At 37.5% G+C, this 27,168-nt stretch overlaps 1 protein-coding gene across 1 annotated transcript; it reads right to left on the bottom strand.

Annotated features, from left to right (window-relative positions):
* Positions 1-7,805: 7,805 nt before the first annotated feature.
* Positions 7,806-26,558, bottom strand: LOC126322078 (deubiquitinase OTUD6B-like). The gene is made up of 5 exons (XM_049994256.1): positions 26,205-26,558; positions 24,595-24,737; positions 24,209-24,516; positions 9,128-9,347; positions 7,806-8,822 (listed from the first exon to the last, which is right to left on the bottom strand). Exons 1-5 carry the CDS (start codon positions 26,278-26,280, stop codon positions 8,631-8,633), a joined length of 939 nt encoding a protein of 312 aa, XP_049850213.1. The 5' UTR covers positions 26,281-26,558; the 3' UTR covers positions 7,806-8,630.
* Between the last annotated feature and the right edge of the window lie 610 nt (positions 26,559-27,168).

Here is a 27,168-nt window from a genome sequence, read left to right as displayed (position 1 = left end):
GTACAGTCGAGGCACGTCCACTGAATATCGTCATTTATAAATTTCAGACACACGTTTGCGCACTTCTCATGTAACCAAAAGCTGCACTTAATGCACCGAATTCCTTTGACTACACGTTTTTTACACTTTCTACATGAAGAACTATTTAATTTCAACTGATTTTGGAGCATCATATCACCACACAATCCTAACGGCGCCATCAGTAATGAAATATCAGTAAAACCTGTGCATTTTTATTGCTGCTTTTCATACTGAAAATCAGTTTTTAATAATTAAGAGCCTTTTGCTTATCTGTGACAAAATTAATTTGTTATTAGTATGTTCTTATTACTACTTCATGCTGATGTCAATTTCATTATTTGTCACCAAAGAGACAATTTTTAATTCATTAGACAACTCACTAGTGGCTCTTCTGTGGCATCATCATCGTATACATACAAAGAAATTCTTTCATGGGATCTAGTGGAAGATATAAATCAGTAGGGATCAGAAAAATTCGCATTTTGTTATAGATGTGAATTTTGCCTCAAAATGCCAAAATGCAAAATTAATCAATTGATGCTGTTTCATAGTGAATTGTATGCAGATGAGCTACATATCAGAGTCAGGTTGAAACAGCTTTATTATCTGCATACAATATCAAAACCGTAAGCAGTTATTGGCCTTGTACAACATCTGGTGAAGCCCAATTTGGAAAATACGAGTGTACGAATGCTACCATGCCAACGGGGACTGTTGAATGGCCTGTTTAATGTGCACATCACATAATGCAACAAAGTACTCAGCCTTGAGACATAGTGTTTATAAGAAGGAAACACACTCTGTGTGTGTGTGTGTGTGTGTGTGTGTGTGTGTGTGTGTGTGTGTGTGTGTGTGCTAAAGCTCAAAAAGATACTATAACGTGGACAGTTTTGACATACAAAATAAGCTGGTAGCTGATTTGAGCTGTAGCTGCATTGAATACCACTAGAGGTCGGGCCTGAATTACATCTTTAAGGTGAGATCAGACCCCCTATGCCATCAATGCTAAATTCTTTCAACTTTTAACCCATTATTTCTAAAACTGTTGAGGATACCGGTATCACCACCAAATTTTTACCAACTGATTATCTGAATGTATTTAGTTCACTGATCTAGAATGGAAAAAGTACACATAGTGGAAATTGAGATACATTTTTTTATAAATATACCTGTTTATTTGAACAAATTATTGTGTTTTATACAATATAGTATCAATTATATAACTCTCAAAAGACTGATTGTAGATCCATATAATCACCTCCTCTATATGAACAATCCCCATAAATTTTATGTTTATTGGTTCATGAGAAAATGAGTCTTTTGGATGGAAATTTAATTTTGAGGATATTCAAGTTCAAGTAAAAAGTCTATAGAAACACACCTTTCTTCTCTTTTTTTTTTTTTTAAAAAAAGGCTAGAAGCAGCCTGCTCCATAATCTGGTCCTCCTTCGCCTTAATTCTTCTTTTCTTTCTTGCCTCCTTGGTCATTTGCTGAGGAGAAATTTCAGCTTTATGCACTCTTAATCGGTTCATGGCTTCCAATGTAGTTGCCGTATTCCGCCCTATATTTATTCCCAGCTGATCCAGGACTTTTAATCTTCCATAATTCCCATCATTGAAAGAGGTAACTGCATCATGCACACCTAATCTTAAAAGTTTTTATGCCTTAACACACTTTTTGGAATCAGTGTTCACACAATATTGTTAATTGCATCGTTAACATTCTGTGTTTTACCATGGAGGCATTTCTTTACCAAGTCTGGATGTGCTAAGTCTCTGAATATAGGCTTAATGGCCTCCATTACTGCTTCAGGTGCCGAATGTTTATGCTTAAATGTATCTAATTTTCCTGCTGCCCCTGCTTTTCTATACTTGTGCCATGTATTTGGTGCAGGTGGGCACAAGCTATGTACAGGGTTAGTGTCTGTGGATAACCTGTGAAAGTATGTTGCCCTCACTGCTCTTTTCATGCTTTCCAAATCATGTGTGTTTTCTCTTATGGCTTTGCCGTAGTATTCCTGAAATTCATCAATAACTTTATCATTAAGCCTTCCAGCATATTTTATACTTTTACCACCTGACAATTTGGTGTTGCCATGTTTCTTTTTCAGCTGCTGAAGGCGGGCTCCCATCTTTTTCTTTACATGGCCTACACATTCAAGTTTTGTAGTAGGTTCATCATAGGGTTTGTTTTTTAAAACAGTGTTGAAGGATTTACAGTCTCCATCTCCCAGATGCACTGTTCTTTGTAACATAACTTTCTTACAAATGGGCAGACATACTGTAGAAATTCATTGCTACAAGATACAAAAAGTGTGCTAAAATAAGCAGTACATCTTCAATGTCTAGTTTCTTATGACAACTGTTAGATTTTTTCTGTTTCAGCACCCAGCATAGATACTGTTGCCTACCACCACCTGAACCTCTTCAAATCTTACCATCAACTTCAATTTCATCAGGGAGAGAAGAGTATTACTGTGAGCTACAGTTGATGAATACAGTGTTATACCCAGTCGTTTCCTTCCAGGCTACAGGACATTTCCTTATTTCCTCGAGCACTGTGGTAAAACACATAGATTCCCCTTGCAGTGTGAGAGGAAAATGATACTCACTCCCTCTAAACAATCCTGTCAGTATCAAATTAAGATTTCAACACTGTTTTTCTTCCAGCTGGATTGTGATGGAGCACAATTTCAAGGGGCACAAAATCAATAAAACACTACTGAGATTTCTATGAACAGGGCACATTTAAAAGAGAAATGTTTTTAATACTTCTTTACTAAAACGTAATTTTTGCCATTATATGTAATGCTGACTGACTCCAATGGAATGCATAAAGGACTGCACAATGCAAATAATAGCTAGCTGCAGTTACCACCATACCACACATCCCAACAAAATGAAAAAAGGCTGCAGCCTAACAAAATGAAAAAAAGGCTGCAGCCTAACAAAATGAAAAAAAGGCTGCAGCCTAACAAAATGAAAAAAAGGCTGCAGCCTAACAAAATGAAAAAAAGGCTGCAGCCTAACAAAATGAAAAAAAGGCTGCAGCCTAACAAAATGAAAAAAAGGCTGCAGCCTAACAAAATGAAAAAAAGGCTGCAGCCTAACAAAATGAAAAAAAGGCTGCAGCCTAACAAAATGAAAAAAAGGCTGCAGCCTAACAAAATGAAAAAAAGGCTGCAGCCTAACAAAATGAAAAAAGGCTACAGCCTAACAAAATGAAAAAAGGCTACAGCCTAACAAAATGAAAAAAGGCTGGACTTGTCAGAGTGGAGCCCAATTTGGACAATGAAGAGTGTCAATCAACAGTCCATAATATTGGCTAATATAAGAAATGCATTATCCTCAGTGAAAGACATTTAGAATGTGGTGTTGAATTATAGTAGACAACTATTACACAATGCCAGTTTTTAAAACATACCAGTTAATAAGATTATGACTTGTGTGATATGTATGATAGTTTCAGTGTGAACATGGCAAGTTTCATCTTTAATAAATCCATTAGGTTGAATTGAAGAGTTTTAAAAGATACAATGTAAAGATGTGCTGCTTCACTGCAACAACGGTTGCTTAGTTTCCATGACATAACTGCCTTTCCATAAGCAGGTGATGAAAGTTTGGATGCCACTAAAACTGTTCTGAAGCTCTCAGGAGACCTCAAAATCACTCTTCTTCCACCAGGATTTATAAGGCAACAAAAACAGTGTTTGAACAGTTTGTGTGACGGAACAAAGTGTTTAGCTCACAACCTAGTGCAGACCACCACCACCACCACCACCACCACCACCACCTACACCTCCACCTCCACCACCACCACAAGTCACTATATAAGCTTCCCTCGATGTAATGGAGCAGATCGGTGAAATTATTAAGACAAGCCAATTTAATAAATACTGTGTAATAAACTTTCTTTTGTCTGTATGGTTACAGTGTCTGGAGACAACAATGATCCCCACACCCTGTGTGTGTGTGTGTGTGTGTGTGTGTGAGTGAGTGAGTGTGAGAGAGAGAGAGAGAGAGAGAGAGAGAGAGAGAGAGAGAGAGGGGGGGGGGGGGTTGCAACAGTCTATTTTTAAATGTGCCTGACTGCTGTTCAACAGCACATTTATATGGTGAGTACCAATCTATCCTAGATCATATTGTAATTAAAAAGTAGCTGGTAACAATCATGTGGCTGCCGCAGAAGAAATAATTGTGGAAATATCATTTGAAATCTCAAAGATTTATTTTGTTTAATTATGAAAGAATGATTTATTTTAATGTCAATGAATACATTCATTGAAATTTAATGACGTATAAATGATATTCATTTTATTTTGTTGACTTGAATTATGGGTAGACAGTATATTTTTCTGTCTTCAGCAGAAACAAATTAGAAGAAGAAGAAGAAGAAGAAGAAGAAGAAGAAGAAGGGATTTTCTAGACTCGAGCAGCACACTTCAAATGACTGATCTTGTGCCTTGTTGATAGTCATTGAGAATGCAAGTCGAATGGGGAACTGCAGTCATCTGAAATCAAATGGCACAGTGGCAGAAATCATGGGAATGAGTGGAATGAGCTCATCTTCTCCTTTCAACTTTCCGTTAAAAATAGTTACCCTGATGACATTCAGCATCAGTTTCTTCACAGCAAGTCTTATTCCATTACACAGTTGATGGTGGATTAATGCTCTGCATAACATTCCACAAGAAATAATTGATACACTGGCTTTGCGCAGCAATTTGTGCAGTAGCACACCCAGAAGATCCAATGAATTTAAAAAAATCACTTGTATACTGAACAACTTTGTCCGTATTCATGTTGTCAATCAATTTACACATAATAGAATTGCCTGCAATTTGTTCTTGAATTGCATGGTTGACTGCACTGTCATCTATGTTTTTTTTTGCTGGCAAAATAGCACTTTCACAAAGCAACTTTTTTATTTTTATAATAGGGTGACAATTTGCGGAAACTTTCTGAAACAGTTGTTCGATGGATGGCACAATGATACAAAAGTTCAACGAAAATTAAATACATTTTGTGGTAGTATTGACTCATACTTTTACTTCACCGATGTTCAATAGCTGTTGTGAAAATGTGGCTGCAGACATATTGCACTGCAAATATACACGCACATTCGTCTTTAATGTACAAGGTGTACAACTTTGCTTCCGCCATTTGCCAATAGGTGGCAACAACGATAAGTAGTGGACGAAAGAAACAATTTGCAGACCTCAGGCAGTGATCTTGGATCTCAGGTCAATGTAACCTCATGCAAACATTAGTCACTTTGTGTTGCACCATAAAGTTTTTCTTGATTGGAAACGTCAGTAATTCTTGTCATTTGTGGGAGATGTTACTGTTTTGTTTCCATATGAAGAAAACAGCAGCTGAGTTTCATTGAATGCTCTCAAGTACGTATGGCAAGGGCACTATTAGTGAAAGAACATGTCGTGACTGGTTTCAACGCTTCAAGAACTGTGATTTTAACATTGTAGACTGGCTAGTTGTGGAAGAGAGAATGTTTTCGAACATACAGAATTGGAGACATTGCTGAGTGAAGACTCACATCAAACTCAAGAAGAATTGGCACGATTAGTGAGAGTGACACAGCAAGCCGTATCAAAACCTCTCAAGGCTATGGGCATGATTGAGAAAGAAGCCAAAACCAAGAGACGTTGAACAGCGTTTGGGTTTGTGAACAGTTGCTTCAGAAGCAAAAACAGAAGAGATTTATGCATCACATTGTGATTGGAGACAAAAAATGGGTTCATTACGATAACCCTAAACGCAAAAAATCATGAGGATATCCCAGGCATGCTTCCACGTCGACGGCCAAACTGAATATTCATGGCTCTATGATCATACTCTGCATTTGGTGGGACCAGCTCGGCGTCGTGTAGTATGAGGTGTTACAATGAAGTGAAACAATCACAGGTGCTCGTTATCGAATGTAATTAATGCATTTGAGCAGAGCATTAAAAGACAAATGGCCACAATACAGCAAGAGGCACGATAAAGTGATTTTGCAGTGCGACAACGCTCGACCCCACATTGTAAAAAGAGGTCAAAAAGTACTTGGAAACGTTAAAATGGGAAGTCCTAGGGGCAATAGAAGCTCTTATCTCATCCCATGCTGGATTGCATGTATATGTGATGAAAGAGTAGGGGCAGCTAAATGAATGCACATATGTTATGGCATATTCATGCAGATGTCGTGGGCATCCACTGAACATTGCTGGAAGTATGACCATTTTACCAGCATCAGAAACGTCTTCATCATTTGGAACTGCATCTTGTAAATGAATGTGTTCTTCTGAACACACACAACAATGTTTGATGTAAGCAAGTGAATAACAAATGTTTGGATTCAACTTTGGCATACATGTCTAATATGTATTGATGAAATAGTTGATGACTTTGCAGAATATGTTTTCTTTCATTCTGAGGTATCATTATGCAGTATGAATAATAATTTATTGCTGATACTTCTTTTATTGAGTTTTTCGCCTGTAAGATATATATATATATATATATATATATATATATATATATATATATATATATATATATATATATATATATATAGAGAGAGAGAGAGAGAGAGAGAGAGAGAGAGAGAGAAGGAAAATGTAAATTTCACTTACAAGTGTTTGAAAGTTAAAAGGAAAATAATATTTTCATTTGATAAAATGAAATAAAGATAGCTGTATTTACCTGTAACTGAGTTTCATTGATGGTAGCATCCAGCATGCTGTCCAAGTAATGTTTTGTCCACTCTTACTTTAAATTTGTGATTATCCACCAGTAAGTTGTTAAAGTTTTGCAAACTTTATCAATGCATTGTGTTGGAGGGAACATGTTAGCAAATAGGATATAATGTGGCATTTGGTACCTAGAATTGCATTGCAATGGTGATCCGTTTGTGCATCGTCACCCATACAGTAGATTTGTAGAAATTTACGTTCAGTGTCCAAAATCGGTAGAAATGAACCAAGATGGTGAGATATTTATTCTTGAATTTTGAAAGTAAGCATATACTGATTTAGAAAAACACTACCAGCTCTGAAAGATGTCATTTGAAATGCTGAATTATATTTGTGAATGTTCTGCAAACAGCATCTGGAACCAGATGAGCCACCCAAAAGCAACGACAACAGCAGATCTGGTGGTGGACACAATGTCAGCAATTTAATGTTCCCATTCATACAGCACATTCCTGGTGTTTCATTGTTGAAATTAAGTGAACTGCAATGCCCACACACCTTATCCATTTTGTTGATATTTACACTGGGATTAAAGTGTAGTGTCATGCCAGCAAGCTGCGCAACATGAGCTGCTTTCAATTGCAACTCTTACATGCTCAATGTTTTCACGAGTATGCAATGTCTTTGGATTAACAAGTTCTTCGTTGCTTTTGACAAAACCTCTTCAATTGCTTTTCTTTGTACAGGCAAGTGGCACTTGTCAGCCGCAGTTAATTTGAAAATGGGTGTAAAAAGCATGACTTGCACAAATACTATCATTTTGGTAAAAATTCTTTTACAGTGTATGCCCAATGCTCCGGTGTTCACTGCATGACTGCTATTTAATGTTAAAATGACAGGAATGTGGTCAGCTGCATCCCTGCCACTTTCCATCACCTTAGCACAATACCTGCTCTTTTCAAAATCTTTCTTTACTCTGGCACAACATGTATATTTGTCATATAAAGATTTTTTTTAGTACATGATCAAATGCTACAGCATAAGCATGATTTGGATTGGGATTTTTTTTTTAAATTATCAAGTCTTAACAAATCTCTTTTAAAAGAATTTAATTAAGACAATCCACTGTATAAATGAGCTTCAAAGTGCATACCACATTTTGTTCTAGTTGCGTAACCTGCGTTTACAAAACTTTTACATGGCAGCAACAATTCTGCATGAGGTATAAAAGATGTACATAGTGTGTCCAAATCACATCTGGCCACCTTAAATTAAATTTCATACCACTTCTATAAAAAAAAGATGTGGCAAAAAGGTCACTGCCACTGAATAGATACAGCAACACGCATCAGTACAAGATGCAACTTGACACCGAGCAATTCAGAAAAAGTATTATTTCCGTTCACCCCAACAGTAAGTGGCGTACCTCTTGCAGCAGATAATGAATCTGAAAACTCAGCAAATTACCAAATTATTGGACAATAGTTCAATCTGGCACCTGAAATTTGTACAGGCTTCTGCATGTCTCATAACATGGCCACAGATACAGAATTAAGGTTGTATTTTCTCCGTTCTGTTGCACAGGAGTAAGAGAGTCGAGATCTAAATCACTAGTTTTCTTTTTAATGAGTAACAGAGTAAATAGTGGAATCCAACTAGATGATTAACAAAAAAAATTGTACTTGGCTGCACTTTGGCTGCAGTTCAGTTTATGTTACTTTCTCCTCTTTGTATTCAGGCTTCCAAAACCAGTCAGCATCAACTCTTATAGCACTCAAGCATGGAAGTGGCAGCACACAGCTAGTTGTAACCAACTCTTAAGAACACACCAACAGCACAAACATCAGTGCTTGTTTATTAGACTGATAGTCATAACTTGCTTCTCACTTTTGCAGTACGCAACTCATTTAGCTGTTATCACTTGCCTTCATCCTGTTCATCTACATAAGGTTTTACAGTGTTGTAATGCTCTCCTAATCTATACATGTGTCTATGATATGTCAAAATTATACTCTTTTGGTCATTATATTCTTCACCAATCACAATAGTAGGTCCAACAGCTTGAATAACTTCTATAGGACATTTAAGTACATGTGATAGAGCACGCAGCTGAAACAAATGAGAAACAGTGTCTACATTTATTTCTACATATAAATACCATGTAATTATGAAATATGTAATCTAATACTGTGTTCCCAATAGCAGCTTAAGTATGGATAAATATGATAAGTCATGCTGCATGGAACTAAATATAAAAGAAATTCTAAGTGACCTCAACTAACTTGAAAATATGAATATTTAGTTACTCAAAGACGGTAAAAACAAATGATAAAAAATTAAATCAGTTTAATAAAAGAAAATATTATGCCAATTTAAAAAGAAAGCTTTTGTGTCATCAACCAGTTACAACATACCTCCACTTGTCCACCCCAACTGGATGTGTTGGCAATCTGATCACAGTATTCTTCATACTGTTCTTTTGAAAATGTATCCCCTGTCACAGGATCACTGAGAAATGGAAGAAAATCAGAGCAGTTTTTCCTTAAGAACTGACTGGTCAGCATCCTTAAAGTCTGATATCCCATTTCTTCTCCCCCAACTGCTGCCTGTGCAAAATCTATTGCACAATATAAGCTATGTGGAAGAAGAATTTTTAAAATAAGTTTTTTATTCTCTGGCATTCAGCCACTTCTACAACTTTAAAACATTTCAATTCCACAGTCATTTCTCAAGATGGATACTATAACTGAATTTATTACTTTACAAAGATTTTTCTCTTTCCTACTACAAATTTATATGAAAATGGAATTACATGATAAACATTATGACCCACTCCAGACATTCCAAATTTCATATAACTAATCATTTGGGCAAAGTAACTGCAAGTTTGAAGAATGAAACACGTATTTACAGTCACTGCCCAATGCATAGGCACTCTGTTTTGCACTTCTAATAGACACTTCAAGTTGTTTGCCCAGACACATCTCCCATTCACACACAAATTATGTTCTGTAAATTCCATCATGAAGGAGAGCCTTAATGAACTGTGCAAAGACCCAAGTTAAACAACAGCTGACAGAAGCAGCCAATACATACAACACCAAGAAATTGTGATTTATGATAATCCTCTCACACTCATAATTATATGAATTACTTCAACATTACTTTACATACGTATACCAGGAGAAAATCCATTGCTTTAGAGGGGAAAAAAGGCCTATGCTGCTCTCCTTGCTGAACTGAGCTGTCCCTTTTTTCCTTTATCTTCCACTTCATACAAAGATTTGTGTGTCTTTGCTGATTTAAGAGATTATTGATTTCAGCTACCTTTCCACTGAAAAATTAAAAACTTATTTAATATAAACATTAGTGTTAACCTTACTTTGCATCCCAGGGTGTAAACATTCCAATAAATTGTAGGACAAGTGGCTAATATGGTAGTACTTTACTTTTGTTTTACGTATCAACTTTACATAATATTCTTAATACTGGTTCATGTGGGGACATTAGGTTGCAAAACTTGTTTCTTGAAACCAGCATTGTGAAACAATGTCTGTCTATGCAACAACACAAGTTTCTTCTTCAATTTCAACAATTTAGAGTGCCCGGAGCATCATTCCTATCAGATATGAAAACTGCCCTGTCAATTCGTATTCATGGAGTTAAAACATGTTTGCTAGATATCAGTAAAAAATACAAGTAAAAGGGCTGTCGAAATTAGTAGTGGTGGAGTTAAGACTTGTCTACTCAGTAGCAATAAAAAAAAGGAAGGAACAAACTTGTTTAAATTCATGACTGGATAAGGACAAGATATTATCTCTGATGTTCAGTGACAAACTATTGTGAATTCCCCAGAAGCTACATCATCCAGCTAAGAATATCATCCCAATAAGTCACAGATCTTCAAACAGTACCGGATTCATTGAGGAATTAAGACGCTAAGTGCAAGAAGTGTTATTGTCAGAAACAGCAGTTCATATTGAATTTACTGTGGAAAGTGGAGAGTCTCATTTGTCTCTTGTTTCTATATCACATTCCAAACTCCACAACTGGCCCATTTATATCATATTTTTTAGTTTTGTACATATTAATTTTTCTATTTTCACCAATAATTACACATTATTTGGCTCACTTTTGTATTTGCGCAGGTGTGTGTGTATTGTAGTTTGCTATTTTGTCAGTATCTTCACAATGCTTTTATACTGACCTCAGAGCATCTACAGTATTTTCCAACTACACACAGAAATCTTTATTTCTAAATTGTTATTTATTCCACAGTGTAATCTGCTCAGTAATGTTGACATCATCAGTCCTTCAAAGTCCATATTATGAATAATTGTCTCAATTGCAGTACTGCACATAGTGTATTCCTGCAAAAATTATCATTAGTGTCCTGCAAGGCAGAGTTTTTATATATCAGTATTGGACTTCGTGGCTCTAAAACAATGGCCACAGAATAAATACTTTTTGCCTCCCCCCCCCCATCCCCCCTATGAACCATGGACCTTGTGCCATTGGTGGGGAGGCTTGCATGCCTCAACGATACAGATAGCCGTACTGTAGATGCAACCACAACAGAGGGGGTGTCTGTTGAGAGGAAAGACAAATGTGTGGTTCCTGAGAGGGGCAGCAGCCTTTTCAGTAGTTGCAGGGGCAACATTCTGGATGATTGACTGATCTGGCCTCTTGACACTAACCAAAATGACCTTGCCAGTAATGCAGGAGTAGGTTTAATAATGAATAAAAAAAAGTAAGAATGCGGGTAAGCTACTACAAACAGCATAGTGAACGCATTATTGTGGCCAAGACAGATACAAAGCCCACACCTACTACAGTAGTACAAGGTTATATGCCAACTAGCTCTGCAGATGATGAAGAAATTGAAGAAATGTATGATGAAATAAAAGAAATTAATCAGATAGTGAAGGGAGACGAAAATTTAATAGTCATGGGTGACTGGAATTCGAGTGTAGGAAAAGGGAGAGAAGGAAATGTAGTAGGTGAATATGGATTGAGACTAAGAAATGAAAGAGGAAGCCGCCTGGTAGAATTTTGCACAGAGCATAACTTAATCATAGGTAACACTTGGTTCAAAAATCATAAAAGAAGACTGTATACATGGAAGAAGCCTGGAGATACTGACGGGTTTAAGATAGATTAAACCATGGTAAGACAGAGATTTAGGAACCAGGTTTTTAATTGTAAAACATTTCCAGGGGCAGATGTGGGCTTTGACCACAATCTATTGGTTATGAACTGTAGATTAAAACTAAAGAAACTTCAAAAAGGTGGGAATTTAAGGAGATGGGAACTGGATAAACTGACAGAACCAGAGGTTGTAGAGTGTTTCAGGGAGAGCATTAGGGAACGATTGACAAGAATGGGGGAAAGAAATACTGTACAAGAAGAATGGGTAGCTTTGAGAGATGAAATGGCTAAGCAGGGATGGCTAGAGGACAAATGCAAGGAAGTAGAGGCGTATATCTCTAAGAGTAAGATAGATACTGCCTACAGAAAAATTAGAGAGACCTTCGGAGAATAGAGAGCCACTTGCATGAATATCGAGAGCTCAGATGGAAACCCAGTTCTAAGCAAAGAAGGGAAAGCAGAAAGTTGGAAGGAGTATATAGAGGGCCTATACAAGGGTGATGTTCTTGAGGACAATATTATTGAAATGGAAGAGGATGTAGATGAAGATGAAATGATAGATATGATACTGCATGAAGAGTTTGACAGAGCACTGAAAGGCCTGAGCCGAAACAAGGCCCCGGGAGTAGACAACATTCCATTAGAACTACTGACAGCCTTGGGAGAGCCAGGCCTGACAAAACTCTACCATCTGGTGAGCAAGCAGTATGAGACAGGCGAAATACCCTCAGACTTCAAGAAGAATATAATAACTCCAATCCCAAAGAAAGCAGGTGTTGACAGATGTGAAAATTACTAAACTATCAGTTTAATAAGCCACTGTTGCAAAATACTAACACAAATTCTTTACAGACAAATGGAAAAACTGGTAGAAGCCGACCTCGGGGAAGATCATTTTGGATTCCATAGAAATGTTGGAACACGTGAGGCAATACTGACCCTATGACTCATCTTAGAAAATAGATTAAGGAAAGGGAAACCTACATTTCTAGCATTTGTAGACTTAGAGAAAGCTTTTGCCAATGTTGACTGGAATACCCTCTTTCAAATTCTGAAGGTGGCAGGAGTAAAATACAAGGAGCGAAAGGCTATTTACAATTTGTACAGAAGCCAGATAACAGTTATAAGAGTCGAGGGACATGAAAGGGAAGCAGTGGTTGGGAAGGGGTTGAGACAGGGTTGCAGCCTATCACCAATGTTATTCAATCTGTATATTGAGCAAGAAGTAAAGGAAACAAAAGAAAAATTCGGAGTAGGAATTAAAATCCATGGTGAAGAAATTAAAACTTTGAGGTTCATCAATGACATTGTAATTCTGTCAGAGACAGCATAGGACCTGGAAGAGGAGCTGAACAGAATGGACAGTGTCTTCAGAGGAGGATATAAGATTAACATCAACAAAAGCAAAATGAGGATAATGGAATGTAGTCGGATTAAATCAAGTGATGCTGAGGGTATTAGATTAGGAAATGAGACACTTAAAGTAGTAAAGGAGTTTTGCTATTTGGGGAGCCAAATAACTGATGATGGTCAGGGTACAGGAAATATAAAATTTAGACTGGCAATGGCAAGGAAGGCATTAATGAAGAAGAGAAATTTGTTAACATCAAGTATAGGTTTAAGTGCCAGGAAGTCATTTCTGAAAGTATTTGTATGGAGCGTATGGAAGTGAAATGTGGACGATAAATAGTTTAGACAAAAACAGAATAGAAGCTTTTGAAATGTGGTGCTACAGAAGGATGCTGAAGATTAGATGGGTAGATCACATAACTAATGAGGAGGTATTGAATAGAATCGGGGAGAAGAGAAATTTGTGGCACAACTCGACTAGAAGACGGGATCGGTTGGTAGGACATGTCCTGAGGCATCAAGGGATCACCAATTTAGTATTGGAGGGCAGCACGGAGGGTAAAAATCGTACAGGGAGACCAAGAGATGAATACACTAAGCAGATTCAGAAGGGTGTAGGTTGCAGTAGATACTGGGAGATGAAGAAGCTTGCACAGGATAGAGTAGCATGGAGAACTGAATCCAACCAGTCTCTGGACTGAAGACCACAACAACAACAAATACTTTTTGATCTTATCTGCAATCCCATCTGCATGTCAACACAGACAGATTTCTAGATGCATTTAACTACCACTTTAGTTTATTATCCATATGGATACCTTGGGACTTCACACGTAGAATTCTGTCTAGTTCAGTCCACGTCTATTGATCTCCACATACAGTACACATAAGTCATTTTTATTTGTTTGGAACTGCGTGAAATGAATTTCTGAAAATTAGATGTTGAGCTGTTTGCTGTGGACCACTTCCAACCTTGTTCCGTTATTTTTCAGGCTGTGTCTAGTGTGGATGTGTTTGGGCCCTTTATCACTACCGTATTTACTCGAATCTAAGCCGCACTTTTTTTCCTGAAAAATGTTGGTAGGTGTCGCCACAACTAACTTCTTCCGTTAAATACATGTAGCGCAACACAGGTATGCTTTGCAAGCACAAAAATAAATACTGGCGCCAAAACCTCTGCGTCAGTAAAAAAATTAAAAGAAAAGGTAAAAGAATGCAAACATTATGCCATGCATTCTTTCGTGTTTGCTGTTATCTCATTTAAATCCTGTCTGCCTAATAAACTACGAAACTAGAGGAAGACAACAGCAAACACGGAAAAATATACATATAATGTCATGTTTATATTCATATTATTCTTATGCTGAATTGTGTTACAGTCAGAAATGAAGCACGGCAACTGACTAGATTTTTAAATATAAGATGACTAATTTCAGTGCAGAATGTAATGTACTAAAGAGGCGTCTGCAAAGATTTTCAAATGGAGAAAAGTTTTCGCTAAACTCTCGTTCAGAACATCATCTATCATACGCAGTCTATTATTTGGTTCTTGTTGATCATTATGAAAGAAAGCAGCAGTGTAAGTAACAACAAATAGCAGTCTCTTGCCATTGTTTCGCTTATGAGACAATTCCTCTCTTTCTTTTTATTGTAAGCTGTGATAGCGCGCACAAAAGCAAGCCATGCCGCAAGCGGCAACAGGGCATGAACACTCATTATCAGAATGCGACAAACAATGCATGACGCAGTACAATAATGCATTTTCAGTTTAGAGTGACATAAACCCCTATAACAAAGAGAACGGCACTTATCAGATCAAAGCAAAATAAGCAATCGATTCAAACCAGACGAAGCATGCAAAAAAGGAAGGGTACCTGTATAAATACGGACGGAGCGCCTGACACAGCATTGGCTACTTGGTAAAGCTTAACTGTCAAGCTTACGACTTGAACCAAACTACTGTAGTTGTATCTTCATCCATTCGATCTCAATTGTGTTTCACGTTACAATGGACCAACTTTGTTTCGATATGGAGGGGCGGTCTAAAACTTTTCTCTCACCTCGAATTTCGAGTCTCAAATTTCAGGAGCGGCTTAGATTCGGGAAAAATCTTTTTCCTTGATTCCGAGTCTCATTTTTCAGATGCGGCTTGGATTCGAGTAAATACAGTACACTTCTCAGCAAACCTCACTTTCAGAAGCATTCTCCGATACCCTAGGAAAATTATTTATATAGGTCAACAACAGAAGTGCACCAATCCGTGAACCTTGCAGGACAACATATTTAATATTTCCCCATTCCAAATTAATTCATTTGTTAGTGTGGCTCTTATTTGTTAAGACAAGATTCTCCATGCAACCACAAACATTCTTCGACAAAGGCATTGACCATCTCGTTCCACAGTGTGATAAATATTAACACCTATGGTGATTACTTATAGAATAATAAACAGTTTATTTACTTTTTTCGTTCTCTTTCATTTTCATGTCCCTTATATGCAGATAAAAAGTTACGGAGTTATCAAATTTGCCAAGAGACAATTTAATCTTTTTGCAGCCACCATGGGTCGTCTACACATTACCTTGTGTCTGTGGGCCTTTCTCTAGGTGCTTAATAGGTAGTACAGCTGTTGTGTGAACCGTTGTTGTGTGTGAATTCTAATAGGAGAGCCTCCTACTAGCGTTACTGGTGCACTTTCGCATATTATTAGGTGGTGTGATTGTTATATAAATGGCAAACAGCAGGTGCCATCTCAGTGTTATGTATATTGCTACAGCAAGATACAGCCACACCATTCTGTTTATCATGTTTATAGGTGGCTCCTACAGACAACTTTATAATGCTGAGGTTGACTATAATATTGCTACACTCACAGCTATCTCCCAACAATTATTCTGTGGTCCCACAGTTCTGTATGGTATTAAATATCATTTTGTGATGAGTAAAATGGATGGTGATGATCAAAACTGAGCTACTATTGCTGTTGTTCATAAAGTAAAAAATATGACAGTCATGCTCTTTCCTTTCACCCAGTTTCCCTCTTACTTTTTTCTTTTCTTTATTTTTTTCTTTGCCTATTGAGCAGCAACAGTCTCAAGCAGAAGCTTGACATTACATAGCCATTTCACACTTATTTTGCCTATTATTCCTTTAAATATTATGTACATATCAAATGGGGAACCTTTATCAAAGTTACTTTATTCTTGCCTAATACCCACTAACCAACTACTACACACTGAAGCGTTATTCTTTTTTTAATTTAATTCTATTTTATTTGAAAGCTCATTGTGGAGGACTATCCTCTTGGTACCCCTTATTAACTGAATGTTAACACCTGCTGCAAGTCCACCATAGCCAACAGATATTTTAAAAAGGACTGATGAAGCCAGTTCAATGAAATTCTCATGAGGATGTAGAGAAATAACCTTTGACATTTGCAGGCCCTGTGTATGTGGGCAAGCCTAATATGACTGAGGTGCAACAAGTGCCTCAGAGTTGCTTGCCAACAACTGTTTTACTCGATCAACAAATTTTGACCTTCAGCAATTTTTACTACAGGTTCTTGCTGACACAAAATGTTCTAAGATCATAATGAATGCACAATCGGATGATACATTCTCACTGTTGTAGCAGTAATAAGCTGACATATAATTTTCTTGCTGCTGAAGATGGGACATTTCTTACTTCAGGATCCTATTCTAAAATTAGAAGGAATTTCTATTGGCAGGAGTCATATCTAAAAATTTTAAATGTTTGTTTAGAGTAGAGAAGAATCTTTTCATTGCTTCTTAGCAAAGTGCTAAGAAGACCTGCAAAATTGTAACTAACCTAATTACTCTTCTGTTGATGGATCTGCAGCACAAAAGCACTTCTCAGATATATGAAGTGAAGTGTTTTCGAGGTTACCTGGAGCATATGGAACTACTCAAGTAGAAGTATTAATAGAAAATCAAGGGTGTATCCAACAGTTATAACTTTCAGCTAGAGCTGTACGCTGTTGGAGGAGGAATGGTGATTTTGAAATGAGGAAGATCACTGGAAATCTGTTCAGGAACAATGGTAAACTAAAGTCTGGAAAATGTGAACATCAAACAGACTGGGACAATGCGGACACAGACTGCCATGTTTGGAAACTGTTCCTGGCCGTCTATGATAGTAGGACATGTGATCAAAAGCTACTAATCACTCTTGCCATTATTTCTGTGGTTTCTTTATTCAGATAACCAAGACTGAGCTGACCTCGTTCCAGGCCTCTCTACACCACAAAAAAATCTGAGGAGGTACCAGGAATCAAACCCAGGTCATCTTGCACCAAAGGCTGTGATGTGGATGTGATCATTGATGATTATTTAATGTCTAAACTGTATTTTTACTTTTTTCTCAGGGCTGAGGTTCTCATCTAACCTTAAAATTGCCATTCATTTCCCATATACAGAATTGCTGCTCATCCCATGTACAGAATTGCCGCCTAGATGTTTTCTGACCCTTCTGCGCAACAAGTTTACCAGAAACAATATTTTTCCAGAAAATGCATCATTTTGGGTGTGAGTTGTTGTGCAAAAATGCTGAGAAATGTGACACTGGTGCATAAACCTGTTACTTCTATTCAAAGTTAACATGGGTTGAAGGTGAGTTAATTATAGTGAGAAAACAAATTTTTGAAAATGAAAGCAGTAAGCTCCTAAAACTCAAGGGGAGAAATATGTTAGGCAGAGGTATCCAACAGTTATAACTTTCAGCTAGAGCTGTATGCTTTTGGTGGAGGAAAGGCTACAAATTGTAATGTCACATATCCTATGCAAGTCAGTGTTCATTTGTTCATTCACACATTAATTCATTCACTGTGTTCTAGAAATCCCTTCAAGAATGAGAACCCTACGTATTTGGAATAAGTCTACAAGTACATTAACAATGCACTATCAATACATTGCTTATGCTTATGCTGGCTAAATGTAATTGAGTAAATTAGGAATAAAGCTGTTGCTTTGAAAATGCTACTACCTTCTCAGTTATATTAAATGGCAGTTCTTTATCTCCTATTGGGGGCTTAATGTTTACTTGATTACTTTTTTTATCTGTAAAAACATGAGTTTTGTTTGCAGTAGATTACTACTTTCAACACAGCTTCACAATGAACATTGTTACTTGGAATGAATCTAACAGAACTATTCACTCCATGAATCTACATGTTCAAATGATGTTAAAAAGAATCCAGTGCTCTAAGTTCTCCTCCCAACTGTGGAGTAATGAATTCTACTAACTAATGATAGGGATTGCTGAAAACTGCAATATCACACATTAGCTTTGACCCATAATGTCATCAAGATGGCCGATACCCCTACTTAAAGCTTAGACAATATGCGGCCACCATGACATCTCACATACACGCCAGTATACAAAAACACAAAATAAATTAATTGCAGAAACAACAATGAACTACTGGAATAAGCACATGAATCGGAGGGCTTTGGTAGGAGACAAACTAAATACACGACAATATTAATAATCAAGATGTACCACAACAAACACTAATGGACAAATCAACAAGTGAAAACCTCAGCAATAAACAAAAAAAAAAAAAAAGAAATAGATATCAGAAACTTCACTTGCCTATATAGCTCAAATGACATCCACAATATCACATATCAATAAAAATATAGTACCGGAAAATTCACTTGACCTATATATCTCAAAAGAATGAAGTCCTTAATACCAACAAACCACAACTAGTAGAACTAAGTATTCTCAAAGTCTAATCAGACCAAAAAGCCACAACACGCTCCACAATACCCACAACTATAAACTACTAAATAAGAACTTCAACTACCAACTCAAACCATAAAAAAACTATTTCGACATAAATTTAGCTACCTATATCTCAAAATTACATACATCAACAAACCTGCCAAATTTCTTACAATACAAATCAAATTCATGCCTTTGTAAATATAAAACAAATAAATACAGAACATACTAAGACAAATCTAATTTCTCCCTACCACAATACCTTAAACCACATCAAACAATCCCCCTCCCCCACGAGGTTAACCAACAACATTCGGCCTGTGCATTTTCCCAACAAGCTTCAAAAGACACTGAAAAGAACAATTTTCTGGCAAACTGTTCTTCCAATAACACTCATTAAGATGATACTATAAAGCAGAAGGCCACCACTTCTCTTACCCTACAACAGACTTCACAGTCCCACAATAATCCTCTATAGTATTGGTACAAGCCATCGCTCCGTAATCTTCCAACTCTACACTATGGTTCACCTATAAATGTCAATATCCCTTGTCCTAACTCCCAGTTTGAAGAACAAGAATCTACAACACTAGTCAAACCCTCTACAATATACCCTTCAACTAACTAAAGCAATTTTTTTTTGTGCTCCTCCCCACCACCCTAAAGACCACATGAGAATTCTCACCTCTGGTAACAACAACCCCCCCCCCCCCTGCCTCCCCACACCACTCACTCCCATGTTCCCACTGGATGATCACCCTTCCAACACTTAAGCCTTACTCAATGCAGACTCATCATTCTCTACCACTACTCCCCTTAAAGTCCACTCTACAGTTTATGAACTCCAAACACACCTCACAACTAAAAGAAAATCAATCAAACAAAAATCTACCACTGAAACTTGTTTCATGAGAACAAAACCAAATAGAAGAACAATACACCAAAAATAAGTTAACACAACAATACCCCACATAGTGAGGCAGAGAACATTATTGAAGGAACTGGATTACTCTGTGTCATCAATGTGCTATGTAGTGAGCAATGAACTAATCTGGGCATAGTGTACACAATTCTGACGGCAACCTGATCCTGAGCCATCTCTGTCTTTGATACTATTATGGCTTTCAGTGGTGGTGGCAGACAACTATTCCACAAAGTGTGCAGCAGGTTGTCTGCCATTGTCACAGAGTCCACCTCAGTATGCAAATGCCATAAAAACTGGAAGGTTTCTGGTCCCCTATATCTTCTTTGGTTAATGCTTTCCAGAGACTTTCCTCCTGTGAAGCAGGAACCTGTCAGATCAAGTCTCCTTTTAATTTTTCATTATTGTTTTTGAAAAATGTGTTTATAGTGAATAGTGTTGGCCATGTAAGATATCAGTGGAAATGGCAGAAGTAACCAAGACTAAAAACTAAAATGGCCTCACATATTGTCATTGCGTGAAACAAAACCAGCAACCAGGGTGCAGTAAGACATTTTATTATTGACCGCTTTTGACCAGTATGTCTGGCCTTCCTCAGAATAACAACCTGTGTTGAAATTTGTAGCAAACATGGGAGCTGCAATTTGCAAACAGCATGTGATGCCTCATGCTTTATTCATTTGCTTCCAAGGTCTACTAAATGGTGGCACTAGCATCTAGTACCTTCTATTTTAAAATGTTTTGAGATGTAGCAGTGTTTTAACTTTTGTTTTTATTGGTCAAGCCATTTGCACATGTTGTTTTAGGTTTGTAATAGCATTTGCGCAAATTCGTATAAGATACATAATGTAAAATTTCTTAATAACGCCTTATGGGCAAAATGTTCATAGTTGTACTAAGTGACAAGTTGTATAGCTTACTAGTGTTGTAAAGGAATGCATGGTATGTTTTAGATTATAGAGGAGAAGTTGTTAAGGTCTTTCTGGATATTCAGCATTTTTATTCTCTCACCCTCCATTTTATTTTTTCATTTTGTTGTGTTAAATATTCTTATTCCTATCTTTAAGCAGCACAAAGTACGCACTTTGACAAGACATAAGCCTATGCAAATTCACTTGCACATAGGCATCTCTGCTGTAGTCTTTCTTTCATTGAAGCCCCTATGCTTCTTTTAGCCTTTTGACTTAATACAATGGGTGTACTGACACACAAAAAATTAATGACTACAATTTTTAACACAGGTTGTAATTCTGAGGAAGGCCAGACTTACTGGTCAAAACCGATCAATCATAAAGTGACACAGTGCATCGTTGCTGGTTTTGTTTTAAATTTACTACACATAATCAAAAGGAACTGTTTGGACAACATAAATAAATTTTATATGTTGTTTACATTTGGTTGTGTGAGCAAGGTGCCACAGACTTTCCATTCCCTGCCAGATTGGACGAATTCCCATGGTGTATGTCTGTCTCACATCTACAGCATTTCAATCAGTTCCAACACCATGGATTTCACCTGGCTAGCTGAGGCACAGAAATCTGACAAAGAGCTTTGACACGTCTCAATGACTAATCGACAGTGTTGAAGTTGAAATTAGTGGATATACAGGCACCAAAATATACTATGACTTCTCAACTGGTAAATCAAGGTCATTCTTACTGGTAATGCTTTGCATGCCCACCTTTGACAACCTGCTCAACTTAAGGCATCTGGGCTGCAAGTCAACAGTTTGCCTACTCCCTCAACAATTCGTGTGGCTGAGTATAGAAAAAGAACATTGGAAATGGATCCACACCATGATGAATGCCAATGTAGTAAGATCAACCACCACATATGCTCACCAGCTGGGAACTTTCTAATGTCAAATACACAATTTGCACATCCAAATTGGACATGTTCTCCCAGCTAACAATGTTCTCAGCCACAGTGCATCACAAGACCATCAATTACTACCCAGTCAGCAACAGTAAGATTGAGCGCAGGCATTGCTCACTCAAGGCGTTCAGATTGGATGTCAGCACCAACAATATTGCTGGGCCTCCAATGACATTTAAACCCGATTTAGACACTTCAGGTACAAAACTAGTTTAAGCCAAAGCCTTGCACCTACCTGGAGAGTTTGTAGAAGCACAAACCCATCACAATCATTACATCCCAATACCAGCAACTTCACACTAAAACTGAGAGAACATGTAACCCAACTCAGCCCACATCAAGTCTCAAGGGATGGCACTCGCATCACCTGCATGCATCAAGCACATGCACTCACATCATTCTCCACACAACCAGAATCAGGTCTTCACAAGACACTGGCTTCCACAAGATGTTACAGCGAAAGAGATACTGGTCCATAGAGAGTAAAAACAGTGTATGTTCCACAGAATGAGTGACCACTTCACACTCAATGACCAAACCCATCTATACCAGCACCAGCACCAACATCATGGAGAGTACATTTCCCATAATGCTATTAGGATGGTACTCCGCTTCCCCTAGGGTCTGATGTAGTGAATGAACCACATTTCTCTCAGTGCAGTGTCAGTTGTGCACACATGGTGTGTGTTAATTACCATTATGATGCAGCTGTCCAACACCTCCCTGCGCCAGCTGCCTGAGGTGTCGAGATTGACAGCAAATTAACTCCAAGCCATCATTGAGATTTTATGGAGTTCTTTTGTGTATTTTTTCCAAACTATCATTAAATAATTTTGAACTGAAGGATATGTTTTGCTTTTGGGTAGGTTGTGTATCACCAAGCTATTTACTACAGTTTCCAGCAAGGAATTCCAGTGCTTAAGGAACATAATGCAAAGAGTGATCAAAGCTATGAATATTCAATTCGAAGCACCTCGAGCCAGAAAACAGATTGGTCGACGATGATTAATTCAGTATAATTATTAGCACTAAGGCCCACAACTTAATTACTCTTCTTTTGTGTAGAAATTGTTTTTGTGCTTCTGAATTTCTATGGTGTCTGCACGTCCTTGCATATTAATTATTAAATCCTGCTAAAAGCACAGTGTCAGAAATATATTTATGGTATACCAGTCTTAGTGTGCAATCTGCTAGTGCTAATTTATCGGTCTTGCCCAGGAGACAACTGCTCGTGTTTGTTAAGGTGGGTGCCAATGATTTTTTTTTTTTTTTTTTCCTGTAGTTCCTATGTACATTTGCCTCCTTTGATATTGTCCAGCATTTGATATCTTCTTTTTCCTTTTCCCCTCCACCATTCCTTCTATCCCTTCCTTCCATAAACAGTCCCTCCTCAAACAATGTCCAATCCAGTTCCGTTTTCTCTTTCTGATGTCTTTCAGAGTGTTTCTTTCTTCTCCAACTCTTCTTAATACTTCTTCATTCCTCGAATGTACTCGAGACATAAGCTGTCACAAAATAGCACCAAAATTTGCAAAAAATTTAAACTTAAGTCGGCAAAACAGAAAATACAAAAACGGTAACATAATAGAACTATTTTTCCTGTCAATAACTATAAGGTATACTTTCATGGACAATAAAGCAGAAAATCTTCACCACTGTGTGGAGAGAAGTCTTGATTTCTGAGGAGCTACTGAATGTTCTCAAGACAGTTGCTAAGCAGTGCATAGAAGTTAAGTCCATCAGTACTTGCAGCAATTCTACTCCCTTTCCTAATAATTACATGAGCAAAGTAGGTGAAACTTAATAGTGCTGTCAGTCTTAGCCTTCAAAAACTGTAAATTTCCCATTCCTTTTTACAAACAGCCTTACCACTATAACAATAAAAAAAAATTATACCATACCATTATTCTCCTCTTTTTAGAAGCTCTCATTGATCACAATACTAACCATTGGTGTAGGACCACTAGTTGAAAATATTGGAACAAAACACACGCGAGACAGATGGGGGAGGAAGGAAGGAAGGAAGGAAGGAAGGAAGGAAGGAAGGAAGGAAGAAGAGTGATGTGTAACATAGGTCTACTGCTGATAACCAAGTCTTCAGGGACAGAGCGATACAATAGGGCAAGGTTGGGGGAAGTTGGCCATGTATTTTTCCAAAGGAACTATCTTGGCATTGACCCCAATTCCTTTTAGGTCAGATGGAAGTTTGCATTCTGATTCCCCCACTAACACCCCCCCCCCCCCCCCCCCCCCCACCCCCCCCCCCCAAAAAAAAATGGCTTGCATACAGTCAAAAAATATCATAAAAAGTACCCTGTGTTGTGCCATGCTTCCAAAGATAAGTTACAAATAGATAACCAGTAAAGTGGTCTCACCAATCTCCATGTTAATCAAATTATGTCAGAAGGGGGTATACCTTCAACATTTTGCATGAAGACGTTACAGTAGTACTTACCAGTTGCCATCAGATGGTATTTCATGTAACATCAATTTCTTCTCTTTCAGAATTTGTTTTATCTTCTGCATTTCTATGTTTCTAGCTCCATGTACATTTTCTGTCTCCTGTATTGCTATTAATCTCTCTCTTTCCTTCTCTTTTGTTGCTTTTTTCTCTCTCCTTTTTTGTGCTTTTGTTATACGTTTCTGTAGATTTGGTCCACCACAATGTTCTTCTTCCTCCTCCTCCTCCTCTTCCATTACTTTTTCTTCAGGTTGTTTTTCATCTAAATGCAACTTTTCCATATCTGTTGACACCCCATTAACCTATGAAAATAAATAAGCCACTGTTACGTGAATTGAACATGTGTTGCGTGAAATGTTGAACATTAGTACATTCTTAACCTCCGTAATTCCTCTTAGTTTATCCAATTCCTCATTCTGTTTTTTCTCTAATTCCATCTCTAATGCAGCAATTTCCTCCATCACTTCTTTCTTCTTCTTCTTGTCACCTTTTGTTGCTGTCTTCTTAAGTGCTTGAATTTTACCTGGAGAAAAGAAAGCAGATTTTGTCATTATACCAGCAGAAAAGATGTATCAATAGCCCTACATAGTAAAATATCTAGTTAAAAAACATTGTCAATATTACACAGAACTGTGATTGCTTCTATATGAATTTTTATTAAAAAGTTTTGTGTACAACAATGACAAAAATTATAAATTAGGGGAAAAAAATACTTTAAGACCTTAAAAGTATGCTGCCTATCTCCTACTGCGAGAAAATAATGGCATGGGTAACATCAAAACTGGAATACTGTCCACAAGAGAACAATGATCAATTATAATGTGACATGCTGAGTGTAATATACCATAGAGACCATTCACTACAATAGAAATTCTTGAACTGTCAGGCAAAGTATCAGAAAACCCTAATATAACCAGAGTGAATCACCGAGCCACATCATCATCATTAGTCAATAATTTGCTCGTGTTATGGTTCATGCCATTCACAATATTGACCAGGTGAGAGAACATAGGACAGCGTGATGGATTGCCATCCTACGGGCCCAGGTTCGATTCCCAGATGGGTCGGGGATTTTCTCTGCTCAGGAACTGGTTCTTGTGTTGTCTTCATCATCATTTCATCCCCATCAGGTATGCAAATTGCCCAATGTGGCGTCGAATGTAATAAGACCTGCACCAAGGTGGCCCGATCTGCCTCGTAAGGGGCCTCCTGGCCAATGATGCCAAATGCTCATTTCCATTTTACCATTCTTGTGAACTGATCTCCTTCCAACCCAATTTGCATTGGTGCACTACAAAAGGGCTACTAATACCCGTTCCTTTCCTAGATAACAGAACTACATGACTCTTTTCTGTTGAATGAATGTACCAAATGGTGAGAGACACCCAAAGGGTTAGAGCATAGAAGGTGTTACCAGTTACAACAATGTCACATGTGCTACAGTATCCCCATGACATTTGAATCTGTCGAGTACTAAATGCCAGCTCTCACTGTGGTTCGCTCTCTATGTTAAAATGCAGGTCCCCCTGTAACTGTCTGGAAAGCTACTTCAAACGTTGGACAAATGCAATAACACCACACCTAGGTAAAATAACCAAAATCAATCTTCAGGTTGACATCATTTTGATCTTATACAACATGCTCTGATATTGTGCCAATAACAAATGCCCAACAGCACAAAATAAAACAAATTACCCTAAGTATCCTCAGCTACCAAAATGCGTTTGAATCAACTCATGTCAAAGATCTAGAATGTGTACCATATCCCGGTCACAAGGTTCTAATTTAAAACTTATAGGCATGGATTTGCTGTTCGTTCATAGTTAATACAAATCTGATCATATGATGTGCAGCCACCTTGGTTAATTAAAGAAACTGCACCAAATTTTATCCAAGAGTGAGCTTTCCAGGGACATGCAAAAAAATTACACTAAAAACTCATGTTTGTGGAACTTCTTAATTCAATATGTTTCTTTGATAAAGGAATTACTTTGCAGTTCCTTCTTCTCTTTTCGGTGTTTCATTAATAGAGTTTCTTCATCCATGAATTCCGTGTTATCTGCCATAGTCACTTTCTACTGTTCTCCTTTAAAAGAAAAAAATCGCGTACAATTAGCGAGGGCAAACCAAGTCTGCTGTCAATTTCACAGAAACGTCATCTCCTTGTTATATATTTCCACAGTCTGAAGTAGCCACTTCTCATATGAACACCTCCTGGCTCCTCCTACAACTCCAATGTCAACAACCCAAAGATCTTAGTAGTGCACGCGTGTGTGCACGGCCGCCTATATTAGAGGCCGGAGTCGTCAAGCTGACAACGTCGTACCCTGTGACGTCAGTAAGCTGGCTAGCGTGACCAGCTAGGCCGAGACTGAAGTTTAGATTCCGTCGAATGCAGACGACGTGTCAGATATAAATACGCAATCACTTTTTTTTGTAGATTTGGTGCCTATAAATAACACGGTTACCTAGAAAAGCTAATTTCTCACAGTATTACGACGACTTTGTCGGAATTACGCATTTTATTCTCGTTTCCTTGCAACGATGAACTTTTCAATAACTCAGATGTGCTTCATAGCAGTATAGCGTTTCTTACCCGAGATTTGGAGATACAAGTTCAGCAAACAATTTTGTGAGGTACCTATTAACATTATTTGCAGATTAGCAATTATTTCAGTCTGTTGTTTGAAATGTATTATCATGTTCCTTCCAATATAAATGACAAACTAATATAAAAGTTTCTGACAGCTGCAACATATCTTTCACACCTTTATATATGAGGGTGGCATAATAATAATTTTAACGAACGTTTTTTGTGTATTGTTCATTAGTATGTTAGATTTTTTTTAAAATCAAAGGTCATACACAATCTACACATCTTTCTGAGTCAGAATGAACTGCACAAAAAGCATGACTGAAATTTATCAGTGCATTAAAGTTTATTTCATAGTGGC

The sequence above is a fragment of the Schistocerca gregaria genome, chromosome 2 (genome assembly GCF_023897955.1).
Source record: "Schistocerca gregaria isolate iqSchGreg1 chromosome 2, iqSchGreg1.2, whole genome shotgun sequence".
Lineage (NCBI taxonomy): Eukaryota > Metazoa > Arthropoda > Insecta > Orthoptera > Acrididae > Schistocerca > Schistocerca gregaria.
The sequence above is the reverse complement of the archived record's forward strand: the minus strand, read 5'-3'. Positions and strand labels throughout refer to the sequence as shown.